Genomic DNA, 18,306 nt, shown 5'->3' on the forward strand with positions numbered 1-18,306 from the left:
TTTTCTGATTGGGTTGTTTGTTTTTTGTTATTGAGTTGTATGAACTTTGTATATTTGGAAATTAAGCCCTTTTCAGTCACATCGTTTGCAAATATTTTTGTAGGTTGTGTATTTCATTTTGTTTTTGGTTTCCCTTGTTATACAAAAGCTTGTAAATTTGATTAGGCCCCATTTGTTTGTATCTATTGCCTTGGGAAACTGACCTAAGAAAACATTGGTAAGATTTATGTCAGAGAATGTCCTGCCTATGTTTTCTTCTAGGAGTTTTATGGTGTCATTTTGTATATTTAGGTTTTTTTTTTTTTTTTTTTTTTTTAAGGGCTGCATGCATGGCATATGGAGGTTCCCGGGCTGGGGGTCAAACTGGAACTGTAGCTGCTGGCCTACGGCAGCAATGCCAGATCTGAGCTGCGTCTGCGACCTACACCACAGCTCACGGCAATGCCATATTGCTGACCCACTGAGCGAGCCCAGGGACTGAACCCACATCCTCATGGATACTAGTCGGGTTCGTTAATGGCCGAGCCATGGCAGGAACTCCCTCATATATTTCAGTCTTTAAGGTATTTTGAATTTATTTTTGTTTATGGTATGAGGGTGTGTTCTAACTTCATTGATTTACATGTGGCTGTCCCGCTTTCCTAACACCTCTTGCTGAAGAGATTTTTTTTCTCCATTGTATATTCTTGCCGTCTTTGTCAAAGATTAATTGACCATAGTGGGGTAGGTTTCTCTCTCTCTCTTTTTTTTTTTTTGGCTGTGACTGCAGCAGGCAGAAATTCCCAGGTCAGGGATCAAACCAGTGCCACAGCAGTGACCCAAGCTACAACACTGGATATTCTAACTGCTAGGCCACCAGGGAAATCACAGGGGTGTGGATTTATTTCTCTATTCCATTCATCTACATGTCTATTTATGTGCCAGTACCATGCTGTTTTGATTTCTGTAGCTTCGCAATAAATCTTATGTCCAGAAGGGTTATACCGCCAAGTTTTTTTTTTCTCTTTTCAGTACTGCTTTGTAAATTCTGGGTCTTTTATGCCTCCATATAAATTTCAGGCTTATTTGTTCTAATTATGTAAAAAAAATGTCATGGGTATTTTGATAGAGATTGTACTATTATCTGTAGATTGCTTTGGGCGGTATGGATATTTTAACAATATTAATTCTTCCACTCCAAGAGCATGAGGTATCTTTGCATTTCCTTGTAGCATCTTCAATTCTCTTTATCAATGTTTTATAGTTTTCAGCACATAGGTCTTTCATCTCCTTGGTTAAGTTTACTCTTGGGTATTTTATTATTATTATTATTATTATTATTATTATTATTATTTTTGGCCACCCTGTGCCATATGGGGATCAGATCCAAGCCACAGTTGCAACTTATTATGCCAGATCCTCAACCCATTGTGCCAGGCAAGGGACTGAGCCTGTGTCCCAGTGGTCCCAAGATGCTGCCAATCCCACTGTGCCACAGTAGAAACTCCAGGTATTTTATTATTTTTGATGCAACTTTAAATGGGATTTTACCTTCTCTTTCTGGTATTTCATTGTTAGTATAAAGAAATGCAACAGATTTTATCCTGCTACCTTGCTGAATTTATTTACTAGTTCTAGTAGTTTTTGTCTAGAGATTTTGGGTTCTCTATATAGAGTACCATGTCATCTGCAAATAGTGACAGTTTTACCTCTTCCCTTCCAATTTGGATACCTTTTATTTCTTTTTCTTGTGTGACTGCTGTGGCTAGAACTTCCAGTACTATGTTGAATTAAAGTGGTCGAGTAAGCATCCTTATCTTTTTCCTGATTTTAGCAGAAAGGCTTCCAGCTTTTCACTATTAGGTATTATACTGGCTGTGGGTTTGTTGTAAATGGCCTTTATTATGTGAGATATGTTCCCTCTGTACTTCCTTTGGTGACAGGTTTATCAAAAATGGAAGTTGAATTTTGTCAAATGCTTTTTCTGTGTTTATTGAAATGATCGTGTGGTTTTTGTCTTTTCTTTTGTTAGTGTGGTGTATTGCCTTGATTGATCTGCATATGTTAAAGCATCTTTGTGAACCTGGAATGAATCCCACTTAATAATGGGGTATGATTCTTTTTATATATTGTTGGACCCAGTTTGCTAGTGTTTTGTTGCAGATTTTTGCTTCTATATTTATCAAAAATATTGGTCTGTAATTTTCTTTTTTTGTAGTGTCTTTGTTTTTGATATCAGGATGATGGTGGTCTTAATAGAATGAATTTGGGAGAATCCTCTCCTCTTCAAATTTTTTTTTTTTTTTTGCCACTTCTTGGGCTGCTCCCACAGCATATGGAGGTTCCCAGGCTAGGGGTCGAATTGGAGCTGTAGCTGCCGGCCTACACCACGGCCACAGCAACTCAGGATCCGAGCCTCATCTGCAACCTACACCACAGCTCACGGCAATGCCAGATCGTTAACCCAATGAGCAAGGCCAGGGATCAAATCCGCAACCCTCATGGTTCTTAGTCAGATTCGTTATTAACCACTGCACCACGACGGGAACTCCCTCCTCTTCAACTTTTTGACATGGTTTGGGAAAGCTATGTTTGGTATGTTTGATAGAATTCTCCAGCGAAGCTGTCTAGTTCTGGACTTTTGTTTACAGGGATTTTTTTTTTTTGAATTACAGATTCTATTTTACTTTTTGTGATCATTCTGTTAAAATGATCGTAGTGGACTGTATGTTTCTATAGACTTGTTCATTTTCTTCTAGGTTGTCCAATTGTTGGCATATAACTCTGTTCATGGTGTTTAGTTATGATTTTTTTTTGTTTTTCTGTGGTATCAGTTGTTATTTCTTCTCTTTTATTTCTTATTTTGTTTATTTGAGCTCTCTCTTTTTCTTCTTGGTGAGCCTGGTTAGTGGTTTGTCAATTTCATTTATTTGAAAAACAAACAAACAAACAAAACACCAGCTCTTGGTTTTATTGATCTCTTTCTTTTTTTTGTCTTTTTAGGGATGGACCTGTGACATATGGAGGTTCCCAGACTAGGAATCAGAGCTGTAGTCGCTGGTCTATACCATAGCCACAGCAATGCCAGATCTGAGCTGCGTCTGCAACTTACACCACAGCTCAGGGCAGTGCTGGCTCCTTAACTCACTGAGAGTGGTCAGGGATTGAACCTGTGTCCTCGTGGATGTTAGTCAGATTTGTTTCTGCTGAGCCATTATCGAACTCCTATCAATTTTTTATGCGCTGTTTTTTTAGTCTTTATTTTATTTCTTTTCTTTCTGATCCTTATTATTTCCTTCTGCTGACTTTGGGTTTTGTTTGTTATTCTTTTTTTAGGTGGTATGTTTGTTGTTTGAGATTTTTGTTTCTCGAGGAAGTCCTATAACACTATGAACTTCCTTCTTAGAATTGCTTTTGCTGTATCCTATACATTTTGGGAATTTTTGTTTGTCTCAAAGTATTTTTTGATTTATTCTTTCATTTCCTTCTTGGCCCATTGGTTTTTTAGTCTCCAAGTTTGTTCTTTTATTCTTTTTCTGTAGCTGATTTCTAGCTTCATACCACTGTGGTCCTAAAAGCTGCTTAAACTAATTTCTATCCCCTTAAATTTGTTGAGGCTTGTTTTGTGACCTGGTATGTGGCTTACTATAGAGAACTTCCATGCAGGCTTGAAAAAAAACTGCATATCCTGTGTTTTTCTGGATGTAGTATCCTGTAGATATCAATTAAGTCCAACTGGTCTAATGCGTCATTTAGGGCCTCTGTTGCCTTATTGATTTTCTGTCTTGGTTATCTGTCCACTGATGTCAAATGGGGTTTTAGTCTACTATTTTTTATTTTATTACTGTCAATTTCTCCTTTTATGTCTGTTAGCATTTGCTTTATATACTTAGGTGCTCCTATTTGTGTGTATATGTTGAAAGTATAATATTTTCTTCTTGTATTGATTCCTTTATCATTATATAATGCCCTTCTTTGTCTTTCTCTATGATCTTTGTTTTAAAGTCTATTTTGTCTGACATGAGTATTGCTACCCCAGCTTTATTGTCATTTCCATTGGCGTGAAAGTTATTTTTTCATACTCTCACTTTTGTCTCTGCATGTTTTTAACCTCTGAAGTAAGTCTTTTCTAAGCAGCATATAGATGGACCTTTTTACCCCCAATCAGCTACCCTATGTCTTTTGACTGGAGCATTTAGTCAACTGACATTTAATGTTATTATTGACAGGTATGTGCTTACTGCCATTTTGTTACTTGTGTTCAGGTTGTTTTCGTATTTCTTCTTTTAGTTTTTATACTTGTGGTTGATGATCTTCTTGAGTGGTATGCTTGTGTTCTTTTTTCTCTAATTTTTGTATATTTATTGTAAGTTTTTATTTGTAGTAACCACAGGGGTTCATATCTACTTCCTTTAAACTGGTAGTCATTTAAGTTCAAACACATTCTAAAATATGTTAAAAATTTTTTTTTTTTTTTTTTTTTTTTTTACTTTTTAGGGCTTCACTCACAGCATATAGAGGTTTTCAGGCTAGGGGTTGAATCCAAGCTGTAGCTGTGGCCAATGCCAGAGCCACAGCAGTGCCAGATTCGGGCCGTGTCTGTGACCTACACCACAGCTCAGCTCATCATAATACCAGATCCTTCACCCACTGAGCGAGGCCATGGATCTAACCCGTGTCCTCATGGATACTACTCAGGTTCGTTAACTGCTGAGACACAACAGGAACTCCAAAATGTAAATTTTTTTACTCCCTTCCTCCATGTTTGGTGTTTTTTTTTTTTTTTTTTTTTTTTTTTTTAAATGGCTGCACCCACAGCATATGGGGGTTTGAATTGCAGCTGCAGCTGGTGACCTACACCACAACTCATGGTGATAGCGGATCCTTAATCCACTGAGCAAGGCCAGGGATCGAACCTGTGTCCCCATGGATACTAGTCAGATTCCCTTCCGTGATGGGAACTCCATGTTTTGTGTTTTTGATGTCATATTTTACATCCTCGTGTTTATCCTTTCACTATTTAATGTAATTATAGTTGATTTTACAATTTTTTGTCTTTTTATCTCTGAACTAGCTTATTTAAGTGGTTGCTTCATAGTCTTTCTATATATTTGTTTTTACCAGTGGGATAGTTCCTTTCCTGTATAGTCTTACTTCTGTGGCTTTTTTTTTCCCACTTAGAGAAGACTAACATTTCTTTTAGGGTAGGTTCAGTATTGCTGAATTCTTTTTATTTGTCTGGTAAATTATTTAATTTAATTTAATTTAATTTTTTTAAGGCTGCACCCACGGCATATGGAAGTTCCCAGGCTAGGAGTCGAATTGGAGCTGTAGCCACTGGCTTATACTGTAGGCACAGCAATGCGGGAGCTGAGGCTCATCTGCAACCTACACCCACAGCTCACGCAGTGCTGGATACCCAATCCACTGAGTGAGGCCAGGGATCAAAACTGCGTCCTCATGGATACAAGTCAGGTTCGTTATCTGCTGAGCCATGATGGGAACTCCAATTCTTTTTTTATTTTTTTTTGGCCATGCCTGCAGCATGTAAAACTTCCTGGGACAGGACTGAACCCAGGCCACAGCAGTGACCTGAGCTACAGCAGTGACAACATCCCACTTAGCCACCAGGGAACTCCCTGAGAAATTCTTTGGGAACTCCCTGAGAAATTCTTTATCTCTCCTTCTGCTGTAAATGATAATCTTGCTTGCTAGAGTATCCTGGGTTACAAGTTCTTCCCTTTTAGGCCTTTCAATATATCATGCCACTCCCTCTGCCTGTAAAGGTTTTGCAGAGAAATCAGCTGATAGCCTTATGAAGGTTCCCTTGTAACTGACTTTGTTTTTCTCTTGCTGTCTTTAGAATCCTTTATCTTTAACTTTTGGCATTTTAATTGTGGTATGTCTTGGTGTGGGTCTGTTTGAAGTTCATATTGTTTGGTACCCTCTATGGTTCTTGTACCTGGATATGTTTCCTTCTTTAGGTTTGGTAAGTTTTCAGCCATAATTTCATCAAGTACATTTTTTTGACTTTTTTATCTCTCTGCCTAAAATGTAAATGTTTCTACACTTGATAGTGCCCTAGAGGTCCCTTAAATTGTTCTCATTTTAAAAATTTGTTTTACTTTTTGCTGTTCTGAATGCGTGAACAATGGAAATTATTCTACCTTTCAGATCACTTACGCATTCTCCTTTATCACATAGTCTGCTGTTATTTCCTCTAGTGTGTTTTTCATTTCAGTTATTCAGTTCTGAGTGATTCTTTTTCATATTTTCTAGTTCCTTGTTAAATCTGTCACTGTATTAGACAGTTTTCCCAATTCAGTTAACATTCTAATTACTAAAGCTTTAACTCTTTATCTGTTAAATTATTGTTTCTTTAGTTGTTTTTTTTTTAGGGTTTTTTCCTAATCCTTTCATTTGAAACAAATTCCTCTGTCCTCCCATTTTGCTTAAATTTCTCTGTTTCTATGAAATTAGGTCAAACAGTTACCTATTCTGGTTTTAAAGGGGTGTCCTTATGTGGGAGCATACTTAACCGTCTGCATGTGCCCTGTACCTTTGATGGAAGAGTTGGATCTGATGTGAGTATAAGTCACATCTTTCCCAAGGGTGTTCTGGCAGCTATAACCCCAGTAGGAGGTGGGCTGGCATAGAAGGGATACAGCCAGAGCCAGGTATGAGTTGGGATCTCTCCTCTGCTCAGTGGCCAACACCACCCTATTGAAGGCAAGGTCAGGTCTCAAGTTCCTAGAGAGAGGTCCTGAGGGTTGGGTCATAGTTAGCTTCCTTTCCTTTCAGTGTGTATTTTCCCTTCTCTCAGTACTGTTGCCCTCATCCCAGAAGGGAGGAGGGCTGAAGCAAGAGAGGCTGATGTAGCTTTTGGCATGGGTTGGAGTGTTAGCTCTGGTAGTCCTGGCAGAAGTCCAAGTTTCAGACTGCTCTGAATCTGCTGACTCCGCTGGTGCCAGCAGTGGCCCTTGTCTGGTTAGATGCTTTGTTGGGTCTGAGCTGGCTCTGTTCCCCACAGCTATGCATTCCTCTTGGCTGTAATAGCCTTTTCCCCAAAGTGGAACTTCACCATGGAGCAAGTGGGACTGGATCAGGCACCAGGTGTGGGTCAGGATGTGGGCTGTGGTGGTCCCAGCACCAGTGAGAGTTTTGGATCACTTCCAATCCACTGCCTCTGCTAGTGCCAGAAATGGCTACCCTTGCCCCATTCATATGCTCTTCCATGTCTGAGCTGATTCTGTGCCCCCTAGAACTGTGCATTCCTCTTGGCCAGGGTAGCCCTTGTCATAGTGTGGAGCTGTACTGCAGAGCAAAGTGGGGTCTGAGTGGGTGCTTGGCTCAGGCTGGGTACACACCGAGGTTGCAGGAAACTGACCAAAGTCCTAGGCAATTTCAGTCTGCTTCCTCAGGAGTAGAATAAGTTTCAGTAGTAAGTATGTATGCTCTTCACAAGCAGAGTCTAGGTTTATAGAACTGCTGTTAGTCCCTCTGGTTTTCAAACCAGTTAAGGGAATTTATCCTTTCAGTTTTGGACCCCAGGCCTGGTACCCAAAATGTGTATGGAACCTCTCACTCCCCAGGGATGATCTCTGAGCTTGTGTAATATTTCTCCTCTTCCATGTCCCCTCTCAGGGGTGCAGGTTCTGACCTGATTGTATCTCTTCCCTTCCTGAGTCAATCCGGATCTTGGATATTTCCTTCAGCTTTGGCTGTATTCCAGTTTTTTTTCGATGAGAATTGCTCCACATGGAGATGTATTTTTGATGTGTTTATGGGGGTGGGGGGAGGTGAACTCTGCATCCTCCTACTCTGCCATAGGGTAGGATCTCTGGGCCCTTTTAGTCTTAGAAACTCTTGTCATTCACTTCCTAGGGAATTTTCATTTATCAATATTTTGCTAATTTCTTCCAAAACATCTTCTCCATTTATTTTTCCAGAATTAACATTTGACTTTTTGGGAATTCCCGTTGTGGCACAGTGGTTTAGTCCAGTGTTTTCTTTGCAGTGGTACAGGTTCAATCCTTGGCCTGACACAGTTGGTTAAAGATCCAGTGTTGCTGCAGCTGTGGCACAGGCTGCAGCTGTGGCTCAGATTTGATCCCTGGACCAGCAACTTCCATATGCCATGGGTGTGAACAACAAAAAAATTTGACTTCTTGGCTTAATCTTCTGATTTTACTTTTTCTCTATTATTATCCACCTCTGTCTTTTAAAAGTCTGTTTTATAAACTGTTTTGCCTATCATGTATAACCTTTTCACATGTAATTTACTTTAGATGTCACGTTAGTGGTAAAACTAATGAAATCTGAATAAGGTATACCGTTTAATTAGGAAGACTGTATTAATGTTCATTTCCTCTATCAGTGCCCTCCAGGCAAACAACAACAGAGTGTAGGATATATAGATACTATTATTTGTGACTTTTCTGTAAATCTGAAATTATTTCAGAGTACAAAGGTAAAAAAATTAAAAGAGCTAAGATGTTTAAGAAAAAAATAGAGTGTTTGCTGGGATGATTATGTATGAACCACTTCTCATAAATTTTCTTTTATCTCCTGAGGGGATATTAATTATAGTTTCTTTGGTATTTTCTTCTGCTCCCTGAATTATATTTCTTCTGAAAATCTTTTCTTTCTTTCTGTTTGTTTTGGTTTCTCATCCTGAAGACTTTCTTCTAATGTAACTACGTCCCATATTTAAGAGGCTGGGCTAAAATCCTAATGGGAAGTCTTTTGTGCATAATGGGTTTGTCAGTGAGCTTCACTGCAGGTATTTCAGAGGGCCAGCCAACCTCTTCTCTGTGGTATTAAGCATCAGTAAAGACAAATTTAATTCTTTCCATTGTATTAATAGCCATTTCATCTTTCCTGTTTTTCAGTTTCTAATTACTGGGAATATGGGATATATTTAAAAAATTTATTTAATTTTCTCTTATATAGGTTCTTCTGAATTACATGTGCACACACACACACACACACTCACACACACACAATTTATCCTTATCTTTAAAATTTTCTCATGGGCCCATGCAGTGTATAATTTTCTGTTTACTCATCATTGAATGGAGATCTATCCATGACAATTCTAAAAGATTGGTTTTATGAGTCCCTGATTCCCTTTTCTGTTTTCTGTCCTCTCTGGGGCTATCTATGGTTTGATTATGAACAGTCTGAAAATTTTTACCCTCCTGTATGCCTGGAGTTGCAAAGCACAGGTTTTTTTCTGTTCCTGCTCTCCAAAACACTAAAGTGCTTTACATTTGTCTTTCTCTATCCTGAGGACCTGCTAAAGATGAGGAAATTTTAATCTCTGTTTTATAAAAAGTGTTACTGATACTGAAATGGAGAAATGGTTAGGAAGAAGATAGTAATGGATTTTTTTTTTTTAATGGCTGCACCCAGGGCCTATGGAAGTTCCCAGGCCAGGGACTGAAACTGAGCTGCAGCTGTGACCTATGCTGCAGCTGTGGCAGTGTTGGGTCTTATAGTCCACTCTGCTGGGCTGAGGATCAAATCTACTTCTCTGCAGTGACCTGAGCTGCTCAGTCAGATTCTTATCCACTGCATCATAATGGAAACTTCAGTAGTAGAATTTTTTTGTAAACTAGAGATAGTTGCTAATTTTTAGGTGAGTTCACATTATAGGTCTCTGAGCTAGAAATAGACAGTGGTAGTAGGTCAAATTCTTTTCCAATTTTCTTTTGAATCATTCTGTCTTTCCAAAGGGTACAGTGTAACAGGCCAGTAGTTGTGTTTCTCACTCAGGCCCAATCAGTGCTTTAATTAGAAGAAATTCTTCACAGCCTGGCAAGCGATAAAATATTACTTAATTTTTTTAATTAAAAGTATTATTGATTTGCAATGTTGTGTCAGTTTCTGCTGTACAGCATAGTGACCCAGTTATACATACAGATACATTCTTTTTCTCATATTATCCTACATCATGTTCTATTACAAGAGATTGGATATAATTCCCTGGGCTATACAGCAGGACTTTATTGCTTATCCATTCTAAATGTAATAATTTGCATATACTAATCCTAAACTCCCAGTCCATTCCACTCCCTCCCCCTCGGCCATCGCAAGTCTGTTCTCCATGTCTGAGTCTACTTCTGTTCTGTAGATAGGTTCATTTGTGCCACATTTTAGATTCTACATATAAGTGATATCATTCGGTAATTTGTCTTTCTCTTTCTGACTTAATTCACTTAGTATGAGAATCTCTAGTTTCATCCATGTTGCAAATGGTATCATTTCATTCTTTTTTATGGATGAGTAGTATTCCATAGTGTATATGTACCATATGTTCTTAATCCAGTCATATGTTGATGAACATAATAGGTTGTTTCCATTTCTTTCTTTCTTTTTTTTTTTTTTTTTGGTCTTTTTGTCTTTTTGCCTTTTCTAGGGCTGCTCCCACTGCACATAGAGGTTCCCAGGCCAGGGGTCTAATTGGAGCTGTAGCTGCTGGCCTACGCCAGAGTCACAGCAATGCAGGATCCGAGCTGTGTCTGTGACCTACACCACAGCTCACGGCAACGCCAGATCCTTAACCCACTGAGCAAGGCCAGGGATCGAACCCACAACCTCGTGGTTCCTAGTTGGATTCCTTAACCACTGAGCCACAACAGGAACTCCTAGGTTGTTTCCATTTCTTAGCTACTGTGAATGGTTTTGCTGTGAACATACGGGTGCATGTATCTTTTTGAATGAAAGTTTTGTCTGGATACATGCCCAGGAATGGGATTGCTAGATCATATGGTACTTCTATATTTAGTTTTCTGAGGAACATCTATACTGTTTTCCATAGTGGTTGTACCAACTTACATTCTCGCCAGCAGTGTAGGTGGGTTCCCTTTTCTCCACACCCTCTCTGGCATGTTATTTATTGACTTATTAAGGGTAGCCATTCTGACCGGTATGAGGTGGTACCTCATTGTAGTGTTAATTTGCATTTCTTTTATAATTAGTGATGTTGAGTATTTTTTCATGTGCCTGCTGGTCATCATATGTCTTCTTTGGAGTAATGTCTATTTAGGTCTTCTGCCCATTTTTCAATTGTTTTGTTGTTGTTGAGTTGTAGAAGTTGTTTGTATATTTTGGAGATTAAACCCTTGTCAAGTGCACCATTTGCAACTATTTCTCCCATTCTGTAGGTTGTCTTCACTTTTTTTTTGTTGTTGTTGTTGTGGTTGCTATTTCTTGGGCCGCTCTGGCGGCATATGGAGGTTCCCAGGCTAGGGGTTGAATCGGAGCTGTAGCCACCGGCCTACGCCAGAGCCACAGCAACACGGGATCCGAGCCGCGTCTGCAACCTACACCACAGCTCACGGCAACGCTGGATCCTTAACCCACTGAGCAAGGCCAGGGACCGAACCCGCAATCTCATGGTTCCTAGTCGGATTCGTTAACCACTGCGCCACGACGGGAACTCCTGTCTTCACTTTTTTAATGGTTTCCTTTGCTGTGCAAAAGCTTGTAAGTTCGATTAGGTCCCATTTGTTTACCTTTGTTTTGGTTAAATATTCTTAATGTCAAGTGTTTTCATGAAAATCTAGTATGTATTAGAGTTAAATAAAAAGAACATTTAACTTAAAGGTGAACTTCAAATTATAATTTACTCAGTTTCCAGTGTCTCAATTGTCATAAGAGTAAATTTATTAGACACTTACATTTATGAAAAAATGAAAAAGCACTGTAAGGAAACACAAATACTTTATAATTCTCCACTTATACCCTTCTTACCTAAGCATGTGATATCTTAAAAGCATAATAGTTCAAATGCCCAAAGAGACAAAGGTTTTCCTTTTGTTCCTTTCTATAGTCTAGTTAAATGGGATAATTTTGGCATGATGTGATTTTGCTATGTCTTTTTTTATTATTTACAAAAAATTTTTAGGGCCGCATATGGAAGCTCCCAGGCTAGGGGTCAAATTGGAGCTACGGCTGCCAGCCTACACCACAGCAACAGCAACACAGGATCCAAGCCATGTCTGTGACTTACACTGCAGCTCACGGCAATGCCAGATCCTTAAGCCACTAAGTAGGGCTAGGGATCAAACCCGCGTTCTCGTGGATACTAGTCAGGTTCGTTACTGCTGACCCACAATGGGAACTCCTGCTTTATTAACTTTAAAAATCAATTCTAGGAGTTCCCGTTGTGGCGCAGTGGTTAACGAATCCGACTAGGAACCATGAGGTTGCGGGTTCGGTCCCTGCGCTTGCTCAGTGGGTTAAGGATCTGGCGTTGCCGTGAGCTGTGGTGTAGGTTGCAGACGCGGCTCAGATCCTGCGTTGCTGTGGCTCTGGCGTAGGCCGGTGGCTACAGCTCCAATTCGACCCCTAGCCTGGGAACCTCCATATGCCGCGGAAGCGGCCCAAAGAAATAGCAAAAAGACAAAAAAAAAAAAAAAATCAATTCTGTATAAGACAGGACTATGCTGAATTAGGGGATGATACCCTAATTAATACATTAATCTAGTAGTTTCTATATTGGTCTGCTTTACAATATATTATGTGATTTGACAGAGTATAGTAGCCTATGGCTTATAGTCAATGAGTAGTTTCTGACAAGTTATTTATAGCAGTTGACTTGTGTTCTGAGCTCTAAATAAGGTCTCTGATTTTTTTATTAGATTTGTTGCTTCAAAATAGTTTTGACATCTGAAATTGTTACTTTGGGATATGTACAATTAATATCCTTAAAATGATAATAATTAGAGTTCTAAAAATAATGTACATTTGTAAAAGCAATTGGCTCAAATTTTTCCAAGGGGGAAAATAGATATTAATACTTATATAAATATTTTATATATATTTATACTCATATATATATATTTTTTGTTTGGCTGAACCCATAGAATGTGGAAGTTCCTAGGCCAGGGATCCAACTTGTGCCATAACAGTGACCCAAGCTACTACAGCGACAACACTGGATCCTTAACTTACTGTGACACAAGAAAAGTCCTCTACCTTTCTATATTTTAAGTCATCAAGATTTCTGGTACACCAGGGAAAATTTGCATAGTAAGAATAAAGGCTGATGTTTCAAATGTCAATATTTTAATAGTAGTCTATTTTAATAAATTTTAGGAAAAGCTCATCTTCTAGTGATTTAATAACATTTACATATTAATTCAAAATGCACTATAAACAAAAGTAAATAATTTCCCATATAGTAAAACTTGTGTAGTAAAGTATTTCTACAAGGTTGTATAGTTTTAGAAAACTACAGAATTGTCTTGGAGTTTCTGTTTCTTAGTGGGGCACCAGTTTCTATTGAGTGCCATCAAATCACCTAAAGAAGAATATTGAATATATATAACATTTAACTTTCAAAGATAAGTTACAAAATGTAAAACTTTATACAAAAGCCCTATGTTCCAGTGTTGACTTTAAAAGTATTTAATTGAATTTTTTTTTCTTCTCATCCCTAACAAAAGGGGAATTGTGGTTTTTTTCCTGCCCCTTTTAACTCAAGCTTCCTATGATTTTGGATCTCTAAATTAAAAATAAAACATGCCAAGTCTCTTTGATTCTGAGATATACATCTTTTCATATTTAAAAAACTCTGAATTGGGATACATTTACCATTGATGTCAAGGTTTTTTCTTTTGTAGTAAGACATAAAATAATGGTGTGTCTTATATTCAATGATATCTCAGATTTCATCAGATCTGATATTACAGTTGTGTGAGATGTGGGCCTTTGGAGTAAGCTAGTTAACCACAGTTCACAGCTCTTCCCTTAATCCTTAAATCTTAACTTTGGCAAGACCAAAATATTCCCTAGGATGTATCCCATGTGAAAACCAGAATTATTATAAGCCTTAACAAAAAAGAATAAATGCAAACAGAAACAAATCAGTGGTTTTGCTCCACTTTAGCCTGTGGCATAGTAGAGCAAAGATCTTAGGGTAAAGCTCCTGTAAGGAGCATTTCTCTAGACAGCAAGAGGCAGGTTTCCAGTTTTATGCTTATATGCACAAGAAAAGGTATCTATTCATACTTCTGTTATGATTTATATTCAACATATGTATAATTTTTACATTACTAAATTAAAGAATGAGACACCAGTTTCTCTGTAAAATTTCTGCCATTTCTTATTCACAGATCTAAGAAAATGTAGAAAAGTATATGCTGCTAAGCTTTACATCAAGAATGTTTAACATTAGTATTCTTTGGAAATTCCTCCTATCCTACTACCACTTGATCTTCTACTGCAATTATTCATGCAATACACCTTTCTTTCTTTTTTTTTTGTCTTTTCTAGGGCCGTACCCGCGGCATATGAAGGTTCCCAGGCTAGGGGTCTAATCGGAGCTGTAGTGGCTGGCCTAGGTCAGAGCCACAGCAAAGTGGGATCTGAGCCGCGTCTGTGACCTATACCACAGCTCATGGCAATGCCGGATCATTAACCCACTGAGCAAGGCCAGGGATCAAACCCACAATCTCATGGTTCCTAGTCGGATTCCTTAACAACTGAGCCACGACAGGAACTCCTACACAGTACAACTTTAATCATTTGTGTTTATATACATAATGTATATTACCATTATCATGAATTTAATCAATCTGAGTTTTTTTTACCAGAGATACAGTTACATTTCCCTAAAGTGAAGATGGAAGAGTTTCACAAGAAGCTAGGTCACGTAGGAGTAAGCAGAATTCCCTGCTATATAGCAGACAGTTGAAATATATTGAATATATACATGGACCTCACTAGATTACCACTCTTGGCCAGGATCTGATCTAGGATGCATAAGCACAATTCCTTAACTGAAAGAGTAGATTATTAACTGTCTTCATCTCTACATAATTGTTACATACCATTAACATAAGCAAAATCTGAGTATATGAAATACCCATGCAAATTCATAGAGGCAGACAGTAGACTAGAAATTACCAGGGACTGGAGAGACGGAAGAATGGGAAGTCATTGTTGAACGGGTACAAAACTTCTATTTGGGATTACGAAAAAGTCTGGAAATAGACAGCGGTGATGGTTGCATAGCAATGTAGATATAATTACTACCACTTAGTTGTATACTTAAAAATGGCAGATTTTAAGCCATATATATTTTACTACAGTAAACAGTTTTGACCATGTGAGGTTTATAACTTGTTCAAAACTAATAAATAGGAATTATAGCTAATTTAGAATTTTATTTCCTTTACATGAAAGAATTCACTAATTCTGTATTTCTGATCACAAAAGTTATTTCTCTTCAGAAGAGAAATTTGGAAAACCTGAAATATGACTGAAGAATAGTAGAAAAAAATCAAAACAAACTTCTTACTTTAATTGGTTCAGGCTGCATCACAGGTGCAGGCATAGCAATGGCACTTGAAGCATAAACCTGGTGATATGTTGCTTGAACTCCATGATCAGAATAAGGCTATTACAAAAAAAGGGTAAAATATTGTTTTTCATTTGTTATTTAAAAACATTAATCCAACATTACAGTATACTGGGCACTTTGCTACACAATGGAGAAACAGATTAGAAATACGCATCTCTGTCTGTAATTAACTTACAGACTGACTTGAGCTAGACTAACAAAATCACCCTAAGTCCTATGAGATACGTATAGGGATGTGTGGGAGAAATGAAAATAATTACTTTACATAGCTTTATGAAAGTTTGGGAGGTGGTCAGGGAAAGTTTTCTAGCGGAATTGATGCTTGTATTTGAAGAATTAGAGAAAGAAGGTGGGGATGTATATGAAAAGGTAGAGAAGCAACTAAGAACACAACTCATTTGGGAGATCTGTGCAGGTTTTTTGGTATGGCCGGAAGAAAGATTACACACCCAAAGATAGCTGAGAGAGGTAGAGTAACATGCAGGGAACAGATCATGTGAGACAAGATTTATAGCTTTTCCAGCAGATGATGGTACTATTCATTGAGCTATGGAAAATAAGAAAAGCAAGTCTGATGTTTATGTAATTGTGAGAGGGTTGGAGAGAAGTTAGATTTGTAACATACAAAATTTGAGTATTTGTAGGACTTCTAGTCAAGGTATACTGTGGACAGAAAGATAGATGGCTCTAGAGCAGCACTAATAGAAATATAATGTGAACTACATGTTAATTAAAATGAAGACAGCCAAAAAGTACAAACTTCCTGTTTTAATACAATGTACAGCATGATAATATAATTAATACTGCTGTATGTTATAGGGAAAGTTGTTAAGAGAGTAAATCCTGAGTTCTAATCACACATAAATTTTTTTTCCATTTTTAAAATTTTGTATCTGCATGAGTTGATGGATGATCACCTTATTATGATAAACATTTCATGATGTGAGTCAAGTCATTTTGCTGTATACCTTAAGCTTATACAATGCTGTATATAAATTACATCACAATAAAACTGAAACAAAAAATTTCAAGGAGCTATGTTAGAAAAGTAAAAGGAAACAAGTAAAATTAATTTTTAGTAATTATTTTATTTAAACCAATATATCCAAAATATATCAAAGTATAATTAATGTAAAATTAGTGATAACTTTTATATTCATTTTTTCATATTATATCATCAAAACTTGGTGTGCATTTTGCACTTACATCTCTATTCTGACTAGCCGCATTTCAAGTGCTTAATAGCTGCGTGTAGTAGTAGCTATTGTTATACTGGATAGTGCAGGTCTAAAATTCAGGAGTGAGGCTGGGACTACAGACATAGGTATGGATGATAATGTCAGAGTGAGTATGCAGGGTGAAGGAATGGAGACTCAAATATGAAATTATGGGGAACAAAAGATCAGTTTACAAGGGAAAATAAAAGGAAGTAAAAGGATCACCAGAAGAGAGCAGTATCATGGAAACCAAAGGTAGGAAGATTTCAAGGAGTATGTCCATGTCTCTGAGAGCTAAGGTAAGATTAAAAAGAAAGGAAAGTAAGAAGTTCCCTTGTGGTGCAGTGGGTTAAGGATCTGGTGTTGTCATAGCTGTGGTGCAGGTTGTAACTGTGGCACAGGTTTGATTCCTGGCCAGAGAACTTTCACATGGTATGGGTGTGGCAACGCCCCCCCCCCCCAAACCAGAAAAACCAAAACCAAAAAAAAAGGAAAGTATTTGACAATTACGGAGTCACTGAGTCACTGAGGACCTTTATCAAAGGTAGCTTCAGCAGAAAGGTAATAAAGCAGTCCTCAGCAGGTGAGGGGAGAATGGGCAGTAGGGCAGTAGTAGAAATACAGAATGTAGACTACTCTTTCAAGCTTGGCTTTGAAAGGTAGAGAATTAGGGCATTGGTGAGGTTATGTCACAGGATAATTATAACTGTCTCCTACCAGGTGCTAGGCACTATTTGAAGAACTTTGTGTACAACAGCTCTAATCTTTGCATCAATCCTGCAAAATAGATCTTCCTGATGTCTTTATTTTACAAATGCAGACACTATGAAACCAACATTGTTAAGAGTTACTGTGGGAGTTCCCATTGTGGCTCAGTGGTTAACGAATCCAACTAGGAACCATGAGGTTGCGGGTTCGATGCCTGGCCTTGCTCAGTGGGTTAAGGATCTGGCGTTGCCGTGAGCTGTGGTGTAGGTTGCAGACATGCGTTGCTGTGGCTCTGGCATAGGCCGGCAGCTACAGCTCCAATTCGACCCCTAGCCTGGGAACCTCCATATGCCACCAGAGCGGCCCAAAAAAATGGCAAAAAGACACGAAAAAAAAAAAAAAGTGAGACTGATGCTAATTTATTTTTATATTTTAGGAAATCTATAAAACTCACAAGAATAAGCCCTGTGTTTTTTAATTTTAGGGAAAAAAAACACTTAAAATATAAACCACCCACCCTGATCATTAATTTATATCTTAGACTCATGTAAAAGACTAGAAATAAAATTAAAATAAAAATATGCTTATATCATTTTTGTGCGGAAACATCTTAAAAATTAACAGTATGTTAAGCAGTATTTCCAGAAAAAACTTATTATATTCTACTAAATACTGAAATATAACCTGATAAAGTATCTGATGTCAGGAATTAAGACCATGGTTTAATGGCAGAAATATATTATAGAAAAAAATCAAATTTAAAAGCATTTACCTCACTGTCCCACTTGTTAAAGCCAGAAAACAAATGGGGAAAACCTCAAATAAACCCCAAAGAAAACAACAAAGAAAAAGCAAGAAGAACAAAAAATAGATTTTTAAAATGTCATCAAATATACAAGGAAGTGCCCATGAGTCCCAAACTACAAACAATGCAGAATGTCTCCCAAGTGCTATGCAATTTTGACCAATGTAAGGGAAGATTCTGAAGCCTGAGGAAGGTTATATTTCTCTGAAGGTCAACGTTCTGAA

General features: G+C 37.9%; 1 protein-coding gene across 5 annotated transcripts in view; it reads right to left on the reverse strand.

Moving 5' to 3' along the window:
• The window catches only part of BOLL (boule homolog, RNA binding protein), a 78,842-nt gene that overhangs the window by 30,322 nt on the left and 30,214 nt on the right, over positions 1-18,306 (reverse strand). For 3 of the 5 annotated variants that reach the window (XR_014830069.1, XM_085000300.1, XM_021075731.2), the window contains exon 10: positions 15,290-15,388. Coding sequence is in view for 4 of the 5 variants with exons in the window: in XM_085000300.1 (XP_084856426.1) it covers positions 15,290-15,388 (99 nt within the window). In the remaining variant the exon portion in view is untranslated. Of the gene's footprint in view, positions 1-13,031; positions 13,289-15,271; positions 15,389-18,306 lie in introns of those variants that run through there. The other 2 variants (XM_005672047.4, XM_085000301.1) reach the window with 2 other exon arrangements.

This window comes from Sus scrofa, chromosome 15, assembly GCF_054392235.1.
Source record: "Sus scrofa isolate SSC_HxYL_T2T_F1_AM1 chromosome 15, Sscrofa_HxYL_maternal_Yorkshire_Landrace_v2.0, whole genome shotgun sequence".
In the NCBI taxonomy this organism is placed as follows: Eukaryota; Metazoa; Chordata; class Mammalia; order Artiodactyla; family Suidae; genus Sus; species Sus scrofa.